The 20,739-nt window shown below is 35.4% G+C and overlaps 1 protein-coding gene across 1 annotated transcript in view; it reads right to left on the minus strand.

Moving 5' to 3' along the window:
- NEMF (nuclear export mediator factor) overlaps positions 1 to 20,739 on the minus strand; it is a 55,301-nt gene that overhangs the window by 16,440 nt on the left and 18,122 nt on the right. The window contains exons 7-21 of the mRNA XM_044765598.2: positions 19,589 to 19,675; positions 18,042 to 18,115; positions 16,826 to 16,896; positions 16,664 to 16,739; positions 16,286 to 16,348; positions 14,457 to 14,534; positions 14,162 to 14,370; positions 13,721 to 13,912; positions 13,369 to 13,432; positions 11,617 to 11,705; positions 8,595 to 8,698; positions 7,174 to 7,236; positions 2,021 to 2,133; positions 607 to 664; positions 90 to 148 (exon numbers count right to left, since the gene is read on the minus strand). Of these exons, the coding sequence (XP_044621533.1) occupies positions 90 to 148; positions 607 to 664; positions 2,021 to 2,133; positions 7,174 to 7,236; positions 8,595 to 8,698; positions 11,617 to 11,705; positions 13,369 to 13,432; positions 13,721 to 13,912; positions 14,162 to 14,370; positions 14,457 to 14,534; positions 16,286 to 16,348; positions 16,664 to 16,739; positions 16,826 to 16,896; positions 18,042 to 18,115; positions 19,589 to 19,675 (1,400 nt within the window). The remainder of the gene's footprint in view (positions 1 to 89; positions 149 to 606; positions 665 to 2,020; positions 2,134 to 7,173; positions 7,237 to 8,594; positions 8,699 to 11,616; positions 11,706 to 13,368; positions 13,433 to 13,720; positions 13,913 to 14,161; positions 14,371 to 14,456; positions 14,535 to 16,285; positions 16,349 to 16,663; positions 16,740 to 16,825; positions 16,897 to 18,041; positions 18,116 to 19,588; positions 19,676 to 20,739) is intronic.

A 20,739-nucleotide genomic window follows, 5' to 3' on the forward strand; every position in this document is an offset into this window, starting at 1 on the left:
CTATGGAAACAATTCTTTCTCATTGATGGAACTTTAGGTAAGATTAATGAAAATCAGAAAAACAAACAAACAATGTAGCTGAAGAGTACCTTAAAGAGGAAGCTAAACCCCATCATTAGATATGAAGGAGGAAGGAAATTCTTTTTTCCTACAAAAGATAATGTACACAAATGTTTTAAAAATCTGTTTTCTCTATTTTATGCAAGATATCTGACACCAGTGGTCACACCTCTTTTGTCTTTTCTTTGTCCTGAAGCAACATTTCCCATTTACAGAATTTGGCACTATGTAAAGGGACAGGAATTAAGAAATAAAAAATATGGATGTTCTCATCTTTTGGATTAGTCAGACTCTCAATAATCTATTTTTAGAAAAAAGGTCATGCTATACTTACCCTTCCTTACAACTTTATGTGAAAGTACATTCTCATCAATAAAAATATATACGGAGAGGACATGACAAATGCTAAATTTGCCATACCAGGGCAAAATTTTCTTTATTTCTTAACAGACTTTATATAGGAAATCAGAATAATTAATTTCTGTTCTGAGAATATTAGTAGATGGTCTTCAAACCTGTCTCCATAATCCACTGACAAGTCATTACCTCTTATCATGAAGCTTCCTGTTGTCAAATATTCTCCAGTTGGTGCTGTTTTAGACACCTGAAGAACACAATACATTATACTCTTTTCTTAAGAAATAGGGTTTCTTAATTTTCACTAGAGAAAGTAAAGTCACATTCAAGTAAATAGCACTATGTCCTGAAAAGTTTATAATTTAGCAAAAATTCTCAACAATGAAGGAACAGATATCTCTTCAATGATAGACAGCCCTTAAGCATTAACAAAGAAAAGAAATAATGGAGGATATACTACGTCAATAATTTTCAAATGCCATGGACTAGAGTCAGAACTGGTCCACACATTTCCTCTAGTGTGAGAAATAATGAGGAAAAATGGATAGTTTAATAAGCTTATCATAAAGCTATATTTACTAAAATCAAACTATATTTATATTTAGTAAAATTTTATTTAAAAATCCTTTTACAAGATAAATTTTGGGGGGATAATAACTTTTCATTTTAGGAAATAAAGATAACAGGTTTTTAAAAATATAATCTAATTTGGTAAAATAGGGAGTAAGCAAGATAATTCCACAATATTTAAAAATTTTATAAATCTGTGAAACTCCCAAATCTGAGAGTATCTTTAACAGTCATAGTTACACAGAGGGATTAAAAGAACACTAAATTTCATCCTACAAAAACCTATTCATAAAAGAATTAAAGCCACTTTTATAACACTAGTAAGGTAGAAAATATAATCCCAGAAGTGATATTAATTTCCTAAAAACACAGCATCACAGCATAGCAGAAACTAATGAACATAAATAGATATAAAATAAAACTAAATCTAAGGCAGGATAATGGCATTGAACTCTTTTTATCTTTCTGTATAAGCTTTAGGACTTTGTAAAAGTATACTGTTATCAATTCTAATTTTGAAAATGTAAAGTCAATAGCAACGTGAAGTCAAATATGGAATGAAGCAGCATCAAAGAGATTAACCACAAAGGAGGACAGTTACTAAAACCAAGTGAATAAAATCTACCAGATGTACCTACTTTTCTGGAATGGGCAAAGATAATTCAGAAAATCCCAACAAAGACGAACAGGAGAAAGACCTTTTAGGTCAGTGTGCCGGTCACAACTGGAACACTCTTTATCCCATATAATCACATGGATCACTCTCTTTATTTAGGTCTCTGCTCAAATCTTACCTTCCCTGACACTTTATTCAAAATGGTAGCCCCTCTCACTCTCTATGGTCTTACTCTGCTTTAAGAAAAAAATCTTTACAGGGCTTGTTACCTGACATTATGTATGTATTTTCTCCATCACCAAAATGTCAGCTCCATCAAGGTAGGTATTTTGTCTGCCTTCTTCACTTCTATACCCCCAAAATTTGGTACCCAGTAGCTCTTAATAAATTAAGAAAAAGGACCACAGCCCCTATTACCTGATGATGGTACACCCACCAAGCACTAGTGATAACTCGTGCATCCCAAGCAGCACTGTAGCAAAGTGCCATTGTGCCAGCTTCAGTCAAGGTCCGAGGTGGGATCGCTTCTCCTATAATAACAACACCACCACCTTCAGTACCAAGTTCAGCCCTTCTACAGAGCAACACATGAAAGTCACATGCAGCATGACAGGTTCAATCCTCTTCTATCTTAAACACTAATACCGCATTTTTATTTCAATATTACAAAAAGTTACTGTTTTATTAAAAATGTTATTTACACAGGAGGCTTTTAAATGGTCTAAGAAAATACAAGAAGTCACCGAAAAAATATCCTCACTTCTATCAATAATTCTAGCTTCATTCCAGAAAGGATAATTTAGAAAGATCTATTTAAAGTTTGAAGACTTCTAAAATTACTATAGATTGCCTAAATCATCAAAATGTAGAGCATGTTAATAATATGTCCCTACAGTTAGATTCAAGTATTTTTTGAGATATAATTCACATACCATAGAACTCACCCTTTTAAAAGTGTACCATTCAGTGTTTTTAATATATTCATGAAGCTATGCAACCATTACCACTATCTAGAATGTTTTCAGTATTCCCAAAAGAAATCCTGTATTCATTAACAGTCACTCTCCATTTTCCCAGGCCCTGGCAATCACTAATCTTTCTATCTCTATGGATTTGCCTATTTTGGAATCTCATATAAATAAAATTTTGTGTCTGGCTTCTTTCACTTAGCATAATGCCTTCAAGGTTCATCTACGTTAGAACACGCATCAGTACTTCATTTCTGAATAATATGCCGTTATATGGATATACCCTATTTTGTTTATTCAATTGATGGACATATGGGTTGTTTCTATTTCTTGGCTATTGTAAATAATGCTGCTCTGAATATTTGTCAGTGAGTTTTGTGTGGACATATGTTTTCAGTTGTCTTGGGTATATATCTAGAAGTGGAATTGCTGGGTCACATGGTAAATTTTTGAGGAACTGCCAAACTATTTTCTATAGCACCTGCATGTAAGGGTTCTAATCTCTCCATATCCTCACCACCATTTATTCTCTGTTTTTTTTCATTGTAACCATTCTAGTGGATGTAAAGTGGTATCTCACTGTGGTTTTGATTTGCACTTCCCTATGACAAATGACGCTCAGCATCTTATCATGCGCTTGTTAGCCATTTGTCTATCTTTGGAGAAATGTCTATTTGAATCCTTTGCTCATTTTTAAATTGCTTTCTTTGCCTTTCTATGTTGAGTATTAAGTGTTCTTCAGATACTGGTCCTTAATCAGATAAATGATTTGCAAACACTTTCTCACATTCTGTGAGTTATCTTTTCACTTTCTTGATAGTGTCCTTTGAATTAAGGTTTTTAATTTTAAGTTCAATTTATCTGTTTTTCTTTGGTTGCTTATGCTTTTGGCGTCATACCTAAGAAATGACTTCTTGATCCAAGATTATGAAGATTTATGCCTTAGTTTCTTCTAACAGTTTTATAGTTTTTGCCTTTAGGTTTAGGTCTTTGATGCATTTAATTTTTGTAAACGGTGTGAAGTAGAGGTCTAACTTCATTCTTTTACACATGGATATTAGTTGTCCCAGCACCATTTGTTTAAAAGATTATTCTATCCCCCTTGAATGGCCTTGGCACTCCTGCTGAAAATCAACTGACTATAAACAAGGAATCTCACTTCTTTTCATTGATCTATCTGTCCATCCTCATGCCAATACCACACTGTCTTGATTACTGTTGCTTTGTAGGAGGTTTTGGAATCAGGAAGTATGAGTCCTCTAATTTTCTTCTTCGTTTTCAAGAATGATTCGGCTTGGGGCTGGCCCGGTGGCGCAGTGGTTAAGTGCACACATTTCGAGTCTTGGCAGCTTGGGGTTTGCCGGTTCGGATCCCGGGTGTGGACATGGCACCGCTTGGCACGCCATGCTGTGGTAGGCGTCCCACATAGAAAGTAGAGGAAGATTGGCACGCATGTTAGCTCAGGGCCAGGCTTCCTCAGCAAAAAGAGGAGGACTGGCAGTAGTTAGGTCAGGGCTAATCTTCCTCAAAAAAAAAAAAGAAAAGAAAAAGAATGATTTGGCTTAACTGGGTCCTTTGCATTTCCGTATGAATTTTAGGATCAGCTTGTCCATCTCTGTAAAAAAAGGCAGCTGGAATTTTGAGAGGGATTGCATCAAATCTGTAGATTAATATTGCCATCAGAACAATACTCAGACTTTCAATCCATAAACACTGAACGTCTTTCCACTTATTTAGATCTTCTTTAATTTCTTTCAACAATGTTTTGTAGTTTGGGGTGTATGTCTCTCATTTCTTTTTGGTAAACTTATTCCTAAGTATTTCATTCATTTTAGTGCTATTATAAATGTATGTTTTATAATTTCCTTTTACTACTGCTCATTGCTAGTGTATAAAAGTTTAACCTGGGCTGGCCCCATGGTGTAGGGGTTAAGTTTGCATGCTCCATTTTGGCAGCCCAAGGTTTGTGCAGATCCTGGAAGTGGATCTTACATACCATTCATCAAGCCATGCTGTGGTGGCATCCCACATACAAAAAATAGATGTTAGCTCAGGGCCAATCTTCCTCACCAAAAGAAAAACAAAAACAAAACAAAAACTGACTTTTGTATATTAAATTTGTATCCTAGACATTGCTGACTTTGTTACTAACTAATAACTTTTGGTGGATTCCTTATGGTTTTAAATATGTAACATCATGTCATCTGCAAACAGATAGTTTTACTCGTTCCTTACCAAGTTGGCTATTTTTAAATTTCTTTTTATTGCCTGATGGCACACTTGGAACTTCCATAAAATGTTGAATAGAAGTGGCAAGAACAGACACGCTTATCCTGTGCCTGATCTTAGGGGGAAAGCTTTCAGTCTTTCACCATTAAGTAGGATTGTTAGCTGTGGGTTTTCATAGATGTTCTTTACCAACTTGAGGAAGTTCCCTTCTATTCCTAGTTTGTTGAGCGTGTTTATCACAAATGGCTGTTGGATTATTGCCAAAGGCTTTTTCTGCATCAGCGAGATGATCATGTGGTTCTGTCCTTTATTAATACACCATATTACATTGATTAATTTTCATATGTGAAACCAACCCTGCATTTTTGGGATAAATTCCACTTTGTCATGATGTTTAATCTTTTTAATATGCTGCTGGATTCAGTTTCCCAATATTTTGTTGAGGATTTTAGTTTCTATAGTCATAAGTGATATTGATCTGTAGTTTTCTTTTCTTGTGATATCTTTGTCTGGTTTTGTTATTAGGGTAACATTGGCCTTGCACAATGAGTTAGAAAGTAGTCTCATCTCTTCTATTTTTTTGGAAGAGTTTGTGAAGGATGGTCTTCAATCTTCTTTAAAAGTTTGGTAGAATTCACCAGTGAAGCTGTCTGGATCAGAGATGTTCTTTGTGAGCAGACTTTTTATTACTAATTCAATCTCTTTACTTGTTATAGGTTTGCTTTGATCTTCTATTTCAACTTGAGTCAGTTTTGGTAGTTTGTGTCTTTCTAGGAATTTGTCCATTTCATCTAGGTTATCTAATTTATTGCCATACAATTGTACATAACATTCTCTTATAATCCCTCTGATTTCCATAAAGTTGGTAGTAATGTGTCCTCTCTTCCATTCTTTTTTTTTCTGCTTTATCTCCCCAAATCCCCCCTAGTACATAGTTGTATATCTTAGCTGCAGGTCCTTCTAGTTGTGGCATATCCATTCTTGATTTTAGGATTTTGAATCTTCTCTTTTACTTTTTTGGTCAGTCTAGCTAAAGGGTTATCAATTTTGTCAATCTTTTCAAAAAACCAACTTTGGCTTTGTTGATTTTCTCTTTTGTCTTTCTATTCTCTGTTTCACTTATTTCCATTCGAATCTATTATTTCTTTCCTTTCCCAATGCGGCTTTTATCTTTTTTTTTTCCCCTGAGGAAGATTTGTCCTGAGCTAACATCTGTTGCCAATCTTCCTCTATTTTGTATGTGGGTTGCCACCATAGCATTGCCACTGACAAGTGGTGTAGGTCCATGCCTGGGAACCAAGCTCGGGGGGGGTGAAGCAGAGCGCACCAAACTTAACCACTAGGCCACCTGGGCTGGCTCATTTTTTTCTAGATCTTAACGTGTACAGTTTTGTTACTGACTTGAGATCTTTCCTGTCTTTTATTTTAGGCATTACAGCTACAAATTTCTCTCTAGGCAGTTTTAGCTTCCTCTCCTAAATTGTGATATATTATGTTTTGATTTCATTCATCTCAAAGTATTTTCTAACCATCCTGTGACTTCCTCTTTGATCCACTGGTTATTTATGAGTATATTGTTCAATTTCCACACGTTTGTAAATTTCCCAAATTTTTTTTTTTAAGTTTTCTTTTTTTTTTCCCTTTTCTCCCCAAAGCCCCCCCAGTACATGGTTGCACATTCTTTGTTGTGGGTCCTTCTAGTTGTGGCATGTGGGACGCTGCCTCAGCGTGGCTTGATGAGCAGTGGCATGTCCATGTTCGAACCAACGAAACACTGGGCCACCTGCAGTGGAGTGCGCGAACTTAACCACTGGGCCACGCGGCCAGCGCCCCAAATTTTCTTTTATTAGTGGCTTCTAATGTCACTCCATTACGGTCAGAAAACTTACTCTGTATGATTACAGTACTTTTAAATTCATTGAGACTTGTTTTATAGACTATCATCATATGGTCTATCCTGGAGAACATTCCATGTGCAACTGCAAAGAATGAGTAATCTACTATTGTTAGGTAGTGGAGTGTACTAAAGATACGTGTTAGACCTAGTTAACTTATAGTGTTGTTCATATCTATTCTCTTGTGGATCTTGTATCTAGTTATTCTATCCATGACTGAAAGTTAGGTGTTTAAGTCTTGAACTGTTATTGCTGAATTGTCTATTTCTCCATTCAATTCTGTCAGATCTCACTTTGTGTATTCTAGAGCTCAGTTGTTGGGTGCATATATGTTTATAACTGTTATATCTTATTGATGGATTGACCCTTTTATCATTATGAAGTGTCCTTTATCTCTAATAACAATTTTTGTCTTATAGTTATGTTAAAAGCATTTTAAAGAAAAGAATTAAAGTTTTGAATAATAGGAATATATTACCTGTTGGATTCTTAATTACACAGCTAGTAGCCCCATGAAGATCAGCATGTACATAAATGTCCCCTTAAAAACAAAGAAATAATACTTTAATTCCTGTTTCTTTCTTTCTTTCTTTTAGTTGAAATTATTTATTTATTGTTTAATGGGTTCAAAATTCAGAAGGGATAGGGCATATAAAGAAAAATCCATCTTCCAGCCCTGAGAAACTTCTCATAGGCCTCCTCATAAAGGAAAGCAATGTTAATATGGTAGATTACAAAAATGGTCAAATTTCCACATCTCTCTGCTCTGTGACCTTGAAGCTTCTCCCATCAAGAGGTGGAGTCCACTTCTTCAACCCTCGAATCTGGGTCTGCCCCGTGACCTGCTTTGGCCAGTAGAATGTGGCAGATGTGACTAAGTACTAGTTCCCAGCCTAAGCCTTGAGAGGCCTACTGTGCTTCTTCTTTTTCTCAGAAACTTGCTGAGTTACCATGCAAGCAAGCCCAGGCTAGCCTGCGGGAGGGTGAGAGACACATGGAGCAGATGAGTCATCCTAGCAAGTACAAAGGTTCTGAGGACTGTGGATGTTTGCCATGTATAAGGAGAAGTCAGGTGGCCAGACTAATGGGAGAGAGGTGAGGCTGTAGAAGCAGGTAGCCTTGTAAGTCACGATGAGGACTTGCAGTTTTATTCTAAGTGTGTGATAGCAATGAATGAGATGAATGCAGGAGTGAATGGTCAACCAGGAAAAGGAAAGTGCATGGTTCCTAGGAGGTAAAACAAGCAGCCATTGCTTGCTATGGACAGTTCGTCTGCGATTTGAAACTCAAAGAAGAGCAAAACCCATACTGCTTCATGACAGGCTCAGCTCACAATGAACAAGTTAGAGAAGACAAAGACCACACCCTGGGCACCATGCAACCTAATCCCTGTGCTTTCCTTCCTGGCTCAGGATCCTCCGTGGACATCAGATTAGCTCTGATACTGCTTGTTGATTTCTAATACTCACACTGGGGGTTCAGCCACAGTGAGGCGGTAGTTATCAGCAAACAAATAAAAGTGATAAACCTTACACCACAGGGCTTAAGTCCTGGTTCTAAATGTGAAAAAAGGTTATAAACTTCGGGGCTGAAAAATTAAGCTCTTAAAACCTTGAGCTACAATGACTTTGGAGGACTGAGAGCTATTCTGTTAATGTAGTAGAAAATCAAAAGTCCAGTACCACAGATTAGCTCAGCATTACTACCTTAGGAGTACTCACTTAAAATGAGAAGTGTCAAAGCACATATTCAATGAACCTTAAACCATTAAGCATCAAACTCTTTCTACCAATTAAATGAGTCAAACAAAAGAGTGAAAGATGAAAATCTACAGCTAATCTTGAGATAACTGATGCAATTATTTAAGAGAAAATTCTTTAGAATTTTAATCTTACCTACCTGGTGTCAAGTATCTTTTCACAATTATTTCATTCTGTTGCTGATCTCGTCCACCTATAATTAGATAGTTCTCTGAGCTAATGAACCACAGAAATTTCTCAAACCTACCAAATTGAAAGAAAAAAAGTTAACATTTCTTTGCCTTTATGGTTGCCTGAATTCACACTCTTTTTGAAAACAAAACAGGAAGCTGTCCTGTTTTGTAGGTTAAGACAAATGGATGATTTAATATCCTAAAGCATCAAGCTGAATTTTATGGAAAGCTTGTAATACAAATTGCTCTAGGGTAATTCTTAAGACAGTGTTAGAGAAAGGAACTAAATTCTGTGTTTTAAAAAAGTACATTCTCTCCTTATCTCCCTCTCATATAGCTAGCCTTAAATTTGAGGATAACTTATAATAATGAATTGCCTAAGGCAAAAAGCATAAAATGTCACGTGGCCCCTAGGTTTAGCTTTCTTTTAGTCAGGGTACTGGATAGGCTTTGGGACCTCTGGTAAGAAAGAAAAGTTGTTTTCCCATTCTGTCCTCAATTAATCAATTGAATCTTTACATGTATGATATTCTTTCTTTTTTTATACAAAAAAACAAAAATTGCCTTCAGAAGTGTAAAATTATCACTTTTCTCAAGAGACAAGGTAATCTGGGTTTTCATGATTAATATGTACCACCACGATAAAAAGTAAAGAGTGTATCTGTACGACATTTAGAAATGACATGCAAGAGAGATGAACATAAATATTTGCTATATTACATATGACTACCAAGATCATCTTTTTATGATTTAATCTAAAATTTAAAAACTTACAGTTAAAGACGATAGATTGAACACAGGCATTAAACTAAACTCCCTCATATCCCCACTTCCCCCAAATACAATAGCAAAAGAATTTTATTCCTATTTTCGAATCTGATTTTGATTAATACAAATACATGGTTCAAAAATTTTTTTAATTATATAAAAAGGCATCGTGAGAGCTCCTGCCTCCCGCTTCAGTTCCCACCAGCACTACCAAACAGGGAGCCACTGAGATTAGCTTCTTGTGTATCCTTCTCCAGAGTTTCTTTACACATACAAAAACTAAAATAAAATGCGTACTCTAAACCTTTTCTCTTCTTTAGACACAACACACACCGTTCTGCATACTGCCTTCTTTTTTCACTTAAAAATATATCTTCTTCATTGCTGAATGGATGTACTATATTTAACCACTTCCCTTTTGATGGTAAAGACATTTGTAAAAGAGATAAACCCACAAGAACAAAGAGAATGAGAAAGATGAATCAAGGATGTATTTTGTAATCATCCAAGGAGGAATGCATAACCAACGGGCAAAAAAAGAAAAAGAAACCCCAATTAACCATTCAAAAGATGGCAATAAGGAAGACAAAAAACACAGAACAAATCAGACAAACAGATAGCAAATAGCAAGATGGGTAGGTTTAAACCCAAATGTATCAGAAATTACATTAAAAGTAAATGCAGTCAATTCTCCAGGTAAAATGCAAAGGCTGTCAGACTGGAAAACAAAAATGATATACATACTCCTTTAAAATATAAGGATACACTAAGGTTGAAATATGATAATGGAAAAAGATATACCATACAAACACTAACCAAAAAAAAGCTGAGTAGTTTTAATATCTCACACAGAAGGAAAAAATGGTTGTAAGTTAAAAGGGTATTTCATTGAAGTTAATAAAAGGCTCAATTCACCAGGAAGATATAACAGTTCTATATTTGTATCACTTAACTACTTACTCTCATATATATGGCAAAAATTGGCAGAAATAAAAGGAGAAACTGACAAAACCACAATTATGAGGTATTTAACACACCTCTCCCAGTAACTGAGAAAAAAATAGCTAAAAAAAGAATTAGTAAAGATGCCAAAGATCTGAACAATATGATTAATAAATGGGACCAAACTGATGTTTAGAGAAATGTAGTCAACAACTGCAGAACGCTCATGAAACATTTTCATAAATATAGTTGATCATAAATAGACTGGGCCATAATGCAAGTTTCAACAACAAATGTCAAAGGATTGAGATAATTCAGAATACCATCTCTGACCATTATGCAAATTAAACTAGAAATCAGTAACAACAATAAATAACCAGAAAAGTCCCATATGTTTGGAAATTAACAAACATACATTCTAAATAATGCATGAGTAAAGAAATCACAATGGAAATCAGAACATATCTTGATGTAAAAGATAATGAAAATACTACAGAAAGCTTTTTAGATGCAGTTAAAGCCAGGCTTAGAGGGAAATTTACTGCCTTGAATACATATTTGAGAAAAGAGGCTGGAGAAAAATCAACGAACTAAGCTTCCACCTCAAGGAATCAGAAGGGGAACTGCAAATGAATCCCAAAGAAAAGTAGAAAAACGAAAATAAAATAGAGAGCACATATATAACAGAGGAGAATAACAGTCAAAACACTAGTTCTTTAAAGATATTAATACAACTGAAAATCCTCTGGTCAGGCTAATCAAGAAGAGAAGGTACAAATAATAACTATCATGAATGAAAAGGGAGAGGTCATTAAAGATCCCAGGGATGTTAAAAAACAGAATATTATAAAGTTTTTGCCAGTACATTTCAAACCTCAGACAAAACAGACAAGGTCTTAGAAAAACACTGCTAACCAAAACTAGAAAATCTGTATCTTCAAAATCTTCAAAACTTTGAATCTGTAATGAAAAACTTTCCCATAAAGAAAACTCCAGAACTATTTGGCTTCACAGGTGAATTCCATCAAACTTTTAAGGACAACTGATACAGGAAGACTTCCGAATTTGTTTTACGAGGTGACAGAACCTTCATATGTACCAAAAGAAACAGCTCAAAGTAGTTTCCTTGGGAGAGGAGGCAACAGGAGTAAGGGTGAAAAATTGCAGGACTACTGGTTTTTGTAACAAGCTTTGTAGAACTGCTTGATCTTCTAAACAATGTGCATGTATAATTTTGATAAAAATAAAAATTCTATTTTAAAAAGGTAGAACACTTACCAGTACACTTTTCTTGCTTTTTGAATAGAGGTAACTGTTTGGACTTCTTTTAAGGTTTGTTTCGTTTTCTTTTCTGCTGATTTGAATGCCTGTTTATGAGAAATGAATTTTTAAATTCATTCATTGAGAATTTATTTAGATAACACCAAGTAAATGAGAGGGCAAGAAGTAATTTCTTTAAATGTCACAAAATGGCCCTATGTACACACACACACACCATAAACACAGGAAAGTAATGAAGAATGAAAAGATTTTTGCCTTAAATATTAAAATAATTTAATTCAAAGGCTTACTGTATACAAATATTTGCTCAAGACTTCCAAATTAAAGAGTATCATTCATTTCCCAGATACTGAGTGCCTACCACCTAACAGGTTCTGGGCTAGATGCTGGGGACAGAACAGTGGACAAGACGAAGCTCCCATCCCCACCCTACTGTAGTCAAGGAAAGAGACAAATACAAAACACATAATTATTCAAACAAACATGGTAAGTGCTTCTAAGGGCGCATGAAAGTCTAACAAGGGAAGATAATTTATAACCGAATATGGTCAAAGAAGGTATCTCTGAGGAAACAGCATTTAGGTAGAAGCCTGAAGGATTAATGGAATTATCGAGGCAAAGAAGAGCAAGAGCATTATAAGCAGAAAGAAGAGGCCTGTGACCAGAAGTAGTGATCACAAGGTCAAATGTCAAGAAAGGAGGTGAAGAGGCACAGAAAGCTGAGTCACAGGGGCTGCTCATTTAACAGACTATGTTCCAGGCAGTACTCTAGGGGCTGGGATGCGGCAATGAATAAAACAAAGATCCCACTTTCAAGCAATCTACATTCTAGAGAGAGGACAAATCAACGTATGTTGAGAGGGGCGTTTTTTTAAGAAGAAAAACCAAGCGGAGTAAAGGAGGAGTGACTGAAGTAGTACTCTTTCTAGTTAGAGTGGCAAAGAAGGCCTCTCTGATAAAGTCTCATTTAAGTAGACATGTGAATGAAGGCGGGATGGAACCACGGAAATCTTGAGGAAAGAGCTTTCTGGGTAGAAGAGTGCCAGCATTCAGGCAGAAGCCTGAAGGATTACTGGAATTACGGAGGCACAGGCCCTGAGAAGGAGCATGGGCTCCTGCTGTAAGAACAGCTAGGACCCCGAGAGTAGCTGGACAGAGTGTGTAACAAGAGGAAAGCAGGTGATGAGATCGGAGGGGAGCAGATCACGTGGGACCTTACAGGACAGAAGGGCTCTGAACTGTTGAGTAAGACAGGAAGTAAGTGGAAGACTTTTAACAGACAGAAATGGCTTCATTTTCTATTTAAAAGCATCACTATGGCTGCTGTGTCAAGAACAGACTATAGTGGGAAAAGGGTAGAAGGAGAGAGACCCAGTAAGAGGCTACTGTTACAGTCCATGTGAACACAGATGACGAAGGCCTGGACTCATAAGAAGTGCCCAGATCCTGGTTATACTCGCAAGGAAGAGCCAAAGGATTTGCTGATGGATTGGATATGGTTTGTGAGAGAAAAGTCCACGATGACTCCAACATTTTTAACCTGAGCAAAGGGAAAAATGAGGGGGAGGACTGGGGAGGAGCAGGTTTGGGGAAAAAAATAAACACTGGAAATATATACGTTTAAAGCAAAATTAAGCTCGAAAGATATTTCTGAATTAGAAAACCTCATTTAATCAGAAAAAATAATTAAAGCCATTAAATTAAAGCAGAGAAAAATAATTAACATTCACTCTAAGAAATATTAAGTACCTTCTCAGCAGCTTCAACAGTCTTTTGTGTTTTCTTAGCAGCATATCTCTTGTGATCATAATACCTAGACAAATATATTTCTCTTAATTTTAAGTAAAATCTTTATTCTTTAGTTTTCTATTTGTTATTTCTAATTTTACAGACTCTCAAATCATAGAGAACAAGTTTTGTGCACTGTGCAACTTTGTTACACTGTATAAAAACAAAGTTGTATAATGCGCAAGATTTTAAAAAGTATTTTCTCCCAAAAGTATATACAGGCAAAATAATGATTTTTATTATCCTTAACACTCTGATTGATTTATTGCAGATAATATTTTACCTAAAATTTTTACTTAAATTTAAGACTTACTTTTTGGCATTGGCGTATGCTGACAAGCTGAGGTCAACATCAACAAGCAATGGCCTATTTTTTTGAGGCTTCTGCAGCTGTTTATTCTTTTGTTTTTTCTTTTTTCCTTTTGGTGGTTCAGTTTCATTTTTCTCAACACTGATGTCACCATCAACATCGTCATCTTCCTCCTCTGATAACAAGTACGGATTTCTATTAAAAATATTCAATAGTATTTCACTAATGTCAATGACATCACTTTATTTTCAATTTTTTTCTCAATGAAATTATAAATGGCTTACAATTTTAAATAGTTGCATTATTTTAATGTAAATTAATTTTTTTCTATACCTTCAAGGATAAATTTCCAAATAAAAGATAAAATTTTTAAACAAATATACTGAACAATTAAATAGTAAAATAAAGATAAGCATTAACTGCTTAACTAAGAATCACACTTACCTTAGCAGCATTGTAACATGATTTGTTTGCAGTTTTAATTCTTTGATTGCATTTGCAACAGGGTCTCCTTGAGCTTGGGCTTCTTTCACAATTAACCCGATTTCTGTCCAATCTATCTGGTTGGCTAAAGCACTTCGAACAACCTGAATGGCTCTGTCAACTATTTGCAGGTTCATTTCTATGAGCTCTCCTTTAAGTTTGTCTATTTCCTTTGGAGATACACCAAAACATTTACTATAATGCTAATTCAAGTTACCATTTTTGAAAAAGCATCTGAAACAGTTAAGCATAATACCTGAGCCTGTTGAAGAGCTTCTAATCTGTCTTCATGATCCTTTCGGACATTATCTAACTTCTTCAATGCTTGTTTTTCCTTTTGGTAAGAAAACAGACTTTTAAAAAGTTAGATATCTCCTACCTCCTGCACCTTCTCTCTCTCACCTCCTGAAACTCACTACCCCACCCCTCTTCTGCCTTCTCAATGTTGTCACCTAGCTAGCTGAAGTTCTCCACAGCCCACCTTCCCAGGTCTATCCTACCCTAAGTGTTTCATGCTCCAAAATTACCTCTCCTCTTTACCTCCCTCCCTCCCTCCCATTCCCTATCTAGGAAGGTATTTGGATGGCAGGTTACGCTGTATGTAAGACATGCCCCTAACGCCCTCGCATAATTCAAGCAGGCAGAATTCAAGACATTTTTCTTCCTATGACATAAAAGTAAAGTTTGGGGGAATGCATTCTTAGAGAGCATAAAGTACCAAAATAGCTTCTATTTTATTGCTGCTACTTTTAATTTCTCAACATTATTTCTAATATTTTACAGAGTACTCTTTTTCCTAAATTAACAACACAAAGGCTCATAGTAGTTAGTTTACCTTCTATGTAGCATTTTATCATATACAATTTATACTTCAAGGTTACTGATTTGGGGGCAAATTTTCTAACACTAATAATAGTATCACCAATTAATGAATGTTTGAATGCTGGATGTAATATTAAAAAGATTTAAATTATAAGAATGGTGACTATTAAAAGAATGCACAATGATTACTAAAACAATTCATGGGTATTCTGATGCACATAAAAAACATGGGGTTTGATGTTATTGCTAGTATCTGTTTAATAACTAAAGTGCTGCCACCATGTGGCAGTCACACTATTTAATTCACTTGACCCACCTGCTTTGAAATAGTGCTATGGTTAATTTCTTAAAACTGAGGAAGGGAGGATAAAAGGATTCACATAATTTCAAATGTTTGCACACATATTTTAAGACTTTATTAATATTTTTGAAACACTGAACCTCCTTCAAATCAAGAATGATTGTGGTGAATTTCTGAAACTGTTCTGCAGCAAATGCTCCAAAACATGGTCAAATGTGCTGGGAAAAAATGGCAGATTAAACCCTCCTTGTGGAGTCATGAAACACACATAGCATAGTTTAAGACTCCACTTTAAAAAAAACAGTTTAATGATTAAAAAAAAAATACTTATTTGCATAGAAAAAACTTTTCCTTCTCTTTTGGCCTATTTTAAAAATCTCCTCTGGGGGCCAGTCAGTGGTGTAGTGGTTAATTTCACGCAGTCCGCCTCCACGGCCCCGGGTTTGGCAATTTGGATCCTGGGTGTGGACCTACACACAGCTCATCAAGCCATGCTGTGGCAGCGTCCCACACAGAAGAACTAGAGGACTTACAACTAGGATACGCAACCATGCACTGGGGCTTTGGGGAGAAAAAAAGAGGAAGATTGGAACAGATGTGAGCTCAGGGCCAATCTTCCTCTCACACACACACACACACAAAACCCCTCCTTGGAACAGTGTTCCCTTAACAGCAAAGTGTGAGAAGCTTTGGATTGCTGTAATAAAGCAAATCATACTAGGTTATAAATAACAGGCCTCCCCTTCCCACTGTATTTTCCATTGTAGACAATGTCTGACATACTGATGGAACAAATAAGGGTGTACTTTTCAAACCTGAGACCTCCCCTGGACCTTGATCAAGATCAAGATGTTCCCGCACTTCTTCTGAAAGACTGCCCATTCCTATATGAAAGTATCATCAACCAGCAAATCACACTAAGGCTAGCTGGTTTAATAGAAATGTTTTTAATAATACCATACCTGTTGTAAAGCTTTTAAATCTATTTTCTGACCTTCTATCTTGGAATAAAATTCATCCACGGCCTTATTAAAAAAAAAAAAACACAGAAAATAACTAGCTGAAAAGAAAACCCTGGTCTCTACTTCAATTTGCATACATATTATGTAGCTAGAAAGTCAAGAATCAAATTAAGTTCAAATCTTTGATCCTTCATCTTGAAATAAAGTGGCAACAAATGTTTCCAACAATTTATATCTGTGACTGCATTGATCTTCAATGCTCAGGTTCATAGTGATTGTAAAACAAAAATATTTTCAATTCCCAATCAAAGCACATTGATGTTAATTTAACAACTCATGTCATGCTAACTAGTCAAAAAACAGAATTGGAAAACCCACCTTGTCAAATGATTCAAACTCTATATATGGACATTGTGAATGTTGAGAAAACAAGAAAGGATGAAATTCCTCATACCTATAATCATAAAACATATTTCTTACATCACATTCAAGAACATTAATAAACATCCAAAGCAAACTGACCCATGCCTGCATGCTTACGTGAGTATGTCTTGAGTCGGTTTATCCACTTCGAGGCTTGGTTTCATTTCTCTTTTCTGAATGATATATCCCTACAAAAATCAAACAATAAAACATTTCTATCCATTATCAACAAAGATTTACTTTGCATGGCTGACATGAATTTTACTAATTTAACATAAAATTACTCTAGTTATAACTAATCAGCTGCAATTGTCTACTGATTGTATTACTTCTCAAAATGATATTTTTTTAGGCTCAATAACAATTATTAACAATACTAGTTCATTCATATGGACAAGAAAAAGCAGGGAATAAAGAAAACGAAATTAGTGATTTGATAAAGTGGTGGAATTATACACGTGCATTTTGCTTTTTTCTTTCCATTTTTAGATTTTCTGCAGTTAGAAAAGCCAAAAGCACTTTACTTCCAGCAGAAAAAGTCTCAGATTCACTTTCTTACTGAGTAGGAAATTTTAATTCATTTAAAAAACTGACAGGTAGGGATTGGCCTGGTGGCATAGTGGTTAAGTTCACACACTCCACTTCGGCGGCCCAGGGTTCACAGGTTCAGATCCCAGGTGTGGACCTAGCACGACTCGTCAAGCCACACTGTGGCAGCACCCCACACAAAACAGAGAAAGACTGGCACAGATCTAAGCTCAGTGACAATCTTCCTCAAGCAAAAAAGAGGAAGACTGGCAATGGATATTAGCTCAGGCTCAATCTTCCTCACCAAAACAAAACAAAACAAAACCTGACAGGTATATATTTGGACTAAATTTAGCTATAATTAATCAGAACCTTTTCTGAACTTTTTTAGTAAATAAAATTATACTTTGAATAGGGGAAAAACAAGGTATGAGGTAATTCAGAAGATGTGTAACTATTAGAGGGATGTAAATCACCAAACTTTTTAAAAGTACTGGCAAATTAAAACGTGCTTCTCTATCTAAAATCAACCTAAGAGGAAATATTTTCAAATTCCTCAACTTTTCTGGAGTGCTGATGCTGACTTGACCTAGTACTTCCTATAAAATGTAAGGAACAGAACAAAAATTACAAACCAATAGCAACTAAAAAAAAAAACACTACCCTAGAATAAGCATATAACAGACGTCAAATTTCCAAATGACAATAAAAATTTAGATATATTGATCCTTTAATAAACATTTAAATTCTGAAAATCTAGATAAATAAAACCACAACAATATATACTAAGTATACGTGGTGCTACCTTTCCACTGAAGTTGGATGTTGTTTTCATATAGTCTTCTGCTTTCTGCAGACAAACAAGTACTTTTTCAATATCTAATAGGGGATAAAAAAGGAAAAAAAGTAGGCAAATCAACTGTCAATTAGCTATTAAGAGACTATGCAGAAAATAGAAGAGTGCATGTGAAATGAAAAAAGTGTTCAAGAAAATCAAATATAATTATTTCATGTTTGTAATCAGTATATGTAAATAAGGATATGTTCTGGCCAGTCTCTAGTCCCAACAGCTTTTATCGAATCCTCCTTTTCTGTCATGATCTGAAAACCACTTTGTTCACACACTAAATTCCCATATATATTTGCAGTGGTTTCTGAATTCTTTATTCTGTCTATTCCTTCTCCAAAAACTTACTGTTCTAATTACTACAGCTTCATAATATATTTTAATCTGTGAAAAGGTTATTCTCCAACATTAATATTATTTTCCAAAGTTTTCGCAAACATTTTTGAATGCTTTTATTCCACATGAATATCAGATTCATTTTATAACAAATGAATAGCAAAAACAACTGCAATAGCAAAACCAACAATATAACCTATTCGCATTTTGATCAGGATTGCACTGAATCAGTATACTTTAGAAACTAAATCATTCATTAAAACATTCAATGTGTATTTTTCAACACAAAAATGTACAGCACAAAAATTATCCCTAAACCTTAAGAAACGATATACAATCCCAAAATATAAACATCAAGAATGACTTTTTAAAAATTTTACATGAGGGACCGGCCCCGTGGTCGAGTGGTTAAGTTCGAGTGCTCTGCTTCAGCAGCCCAGGGTTTCGCCAGTTCGAATCCTGGGCTCGGACATGGACCACTCATCAAGCCATGCTGAGGTGGCATCCCACATGCCACAACTAGAAGGGCCCACAACTAAAAATACACAACTATGTACCAGGGGGCTTTGGGAGAAAAAGGAAAAATAAAATCTTTAAAAAGAAAAAAAAAGTGCTTAATTAAAAAAAAAAATTTTACATGAGAATCTACAGATAAAAATTTGTCAAAGACCAAATCTTCCATTTTCCTTCTATTTCCTCTAATATTTTATTATCCTAACCCGGCAATTAAGTTCCCTTAAGTGGTTACAAAAGCCTAATTCGTCATTTACCCACACTATAGTACTTACAGAATTAAAATGCATGAATACCACTATTTCTAGAAGGACTCCAGGTTCTGAGTAAGAAGGTGAATAATTCAACTCCCTCAAGCCTTTTACTGGAGACTATCTCAAGTTCAGTAACCACTTCAAAAATTTAGAGGGAGGGTGGGAGAATATTCTACAGTCGAACCGTAATAAGATAGGTCAAGAGGTTGAACTGCACGTTACTAGGGAGAAAGCAGCACATGAGAGAAGGAAGCCAGGAGCATCATGGATAGAACACTCACGGGTCAATGTTTTTAAGTCTAGAACTATCTGTTCACTTGTCACTTTCACAGAAAGAATTTTCATAGTTTTGGAAAAAGGAAATAAACGAAAATGTGTAAAACTTATAGCATGGAGACATACCTTTACTTTCAAATTTTTCATCCACTTTGACATTGCCAGAGAATCCATTTTCTATAAGACAGTGTTCAATGAGAGCTGGTCCATAGGCTATAAAAGCAGAGGGTATTATTTTTAATATTTTCCTACCAAATTTAACATTCAAAATACAATGTAAACTTATATCCCAATATAAATGATCTACTCTATAACAGTAGCCAGTAAAAATAAGTTAGTTTACTTATTTTGAAATTTTATTAGAGATGACAATTCAAGTACTTACAAAAATTTGAGACTACAATAAAATTGTAGCAATGTAAAAGTTACAGGAATTTAATGGAATTTAGCCACATATATAAGAAGAATTAGAAACCAGGAATGCAAGGTTGGTTCAGCATCCAAAAATTGGTTAATGTAATACACCATATTAATACAATAAAGAAATAACAGAAAAATCCAAACTTACAAAGTTTACACATGCTATACTAATCAGCTGGAAAGTTCCAAAGATAACTTTTTAATGCATTCTAATTTCATAGGAGAGGAAGAGTAACTCCCTAATGCTCAGTAATCAAGGGAACCTGCCTGCCCAAATGTCCTCTTCCAGGTCCCTTACTACAGGGACAAGTGATCACTTTCTCAAGTATAAAAGCTTATTGAGGGGCCAGCCCCATGGCCTAGTGGTTACGTTCAGCGTGCTCCACTTCAGCAGCCCAGGTTCTGTTCCTGGGCATGGACCTACACCACTCATTGATGACCATGCTGTGGTGGTGACTCACATATAAAATAGAGGAAGACTGGCACAGACATTAGCTCAGGGCAAATCTTCCTCAAGCAAAAAGAGGACGATTGGCAATAGATGTTAGCTCAGGATGGATATTCCTCAGCAAAAAAAAAAAAATGTTTATTGAATTACTTTACCCCAGTTATTACAAGTACCTGGCAGATCCTTGTAGGTCCTGAGGCCCACTAATAATAAAAAAAAAAAACCCAAAAACAAGCTAAGTGGTTATTAAACTGAAGATTCACATTGGAAAAAACCTGATTTCTCAGAATACTACAGCTAGCACTAAAGTGCTCGATAACATACTTTTAGTTCACATAACCACATTGCTTTTAAATAAAAGCTACAGATAAACAAAGGTCAAATTCATGTGGTATAGCAATTTCTCTTT

Source organism: Equus asinus, chromosome 2 (genome assembly GCF_041296235.1).
Source record: "Equus asinus isolate D_3611 breed Donkey chromosome 2, EquAss-T2T_v2, whole genome shotgun sequence".
Taxonomy (NCBI): Eukaryota; Metazoa; Chordata; class Mammalia; order Perissodactyla; family Equidae; genus Equus; species Equus asinus.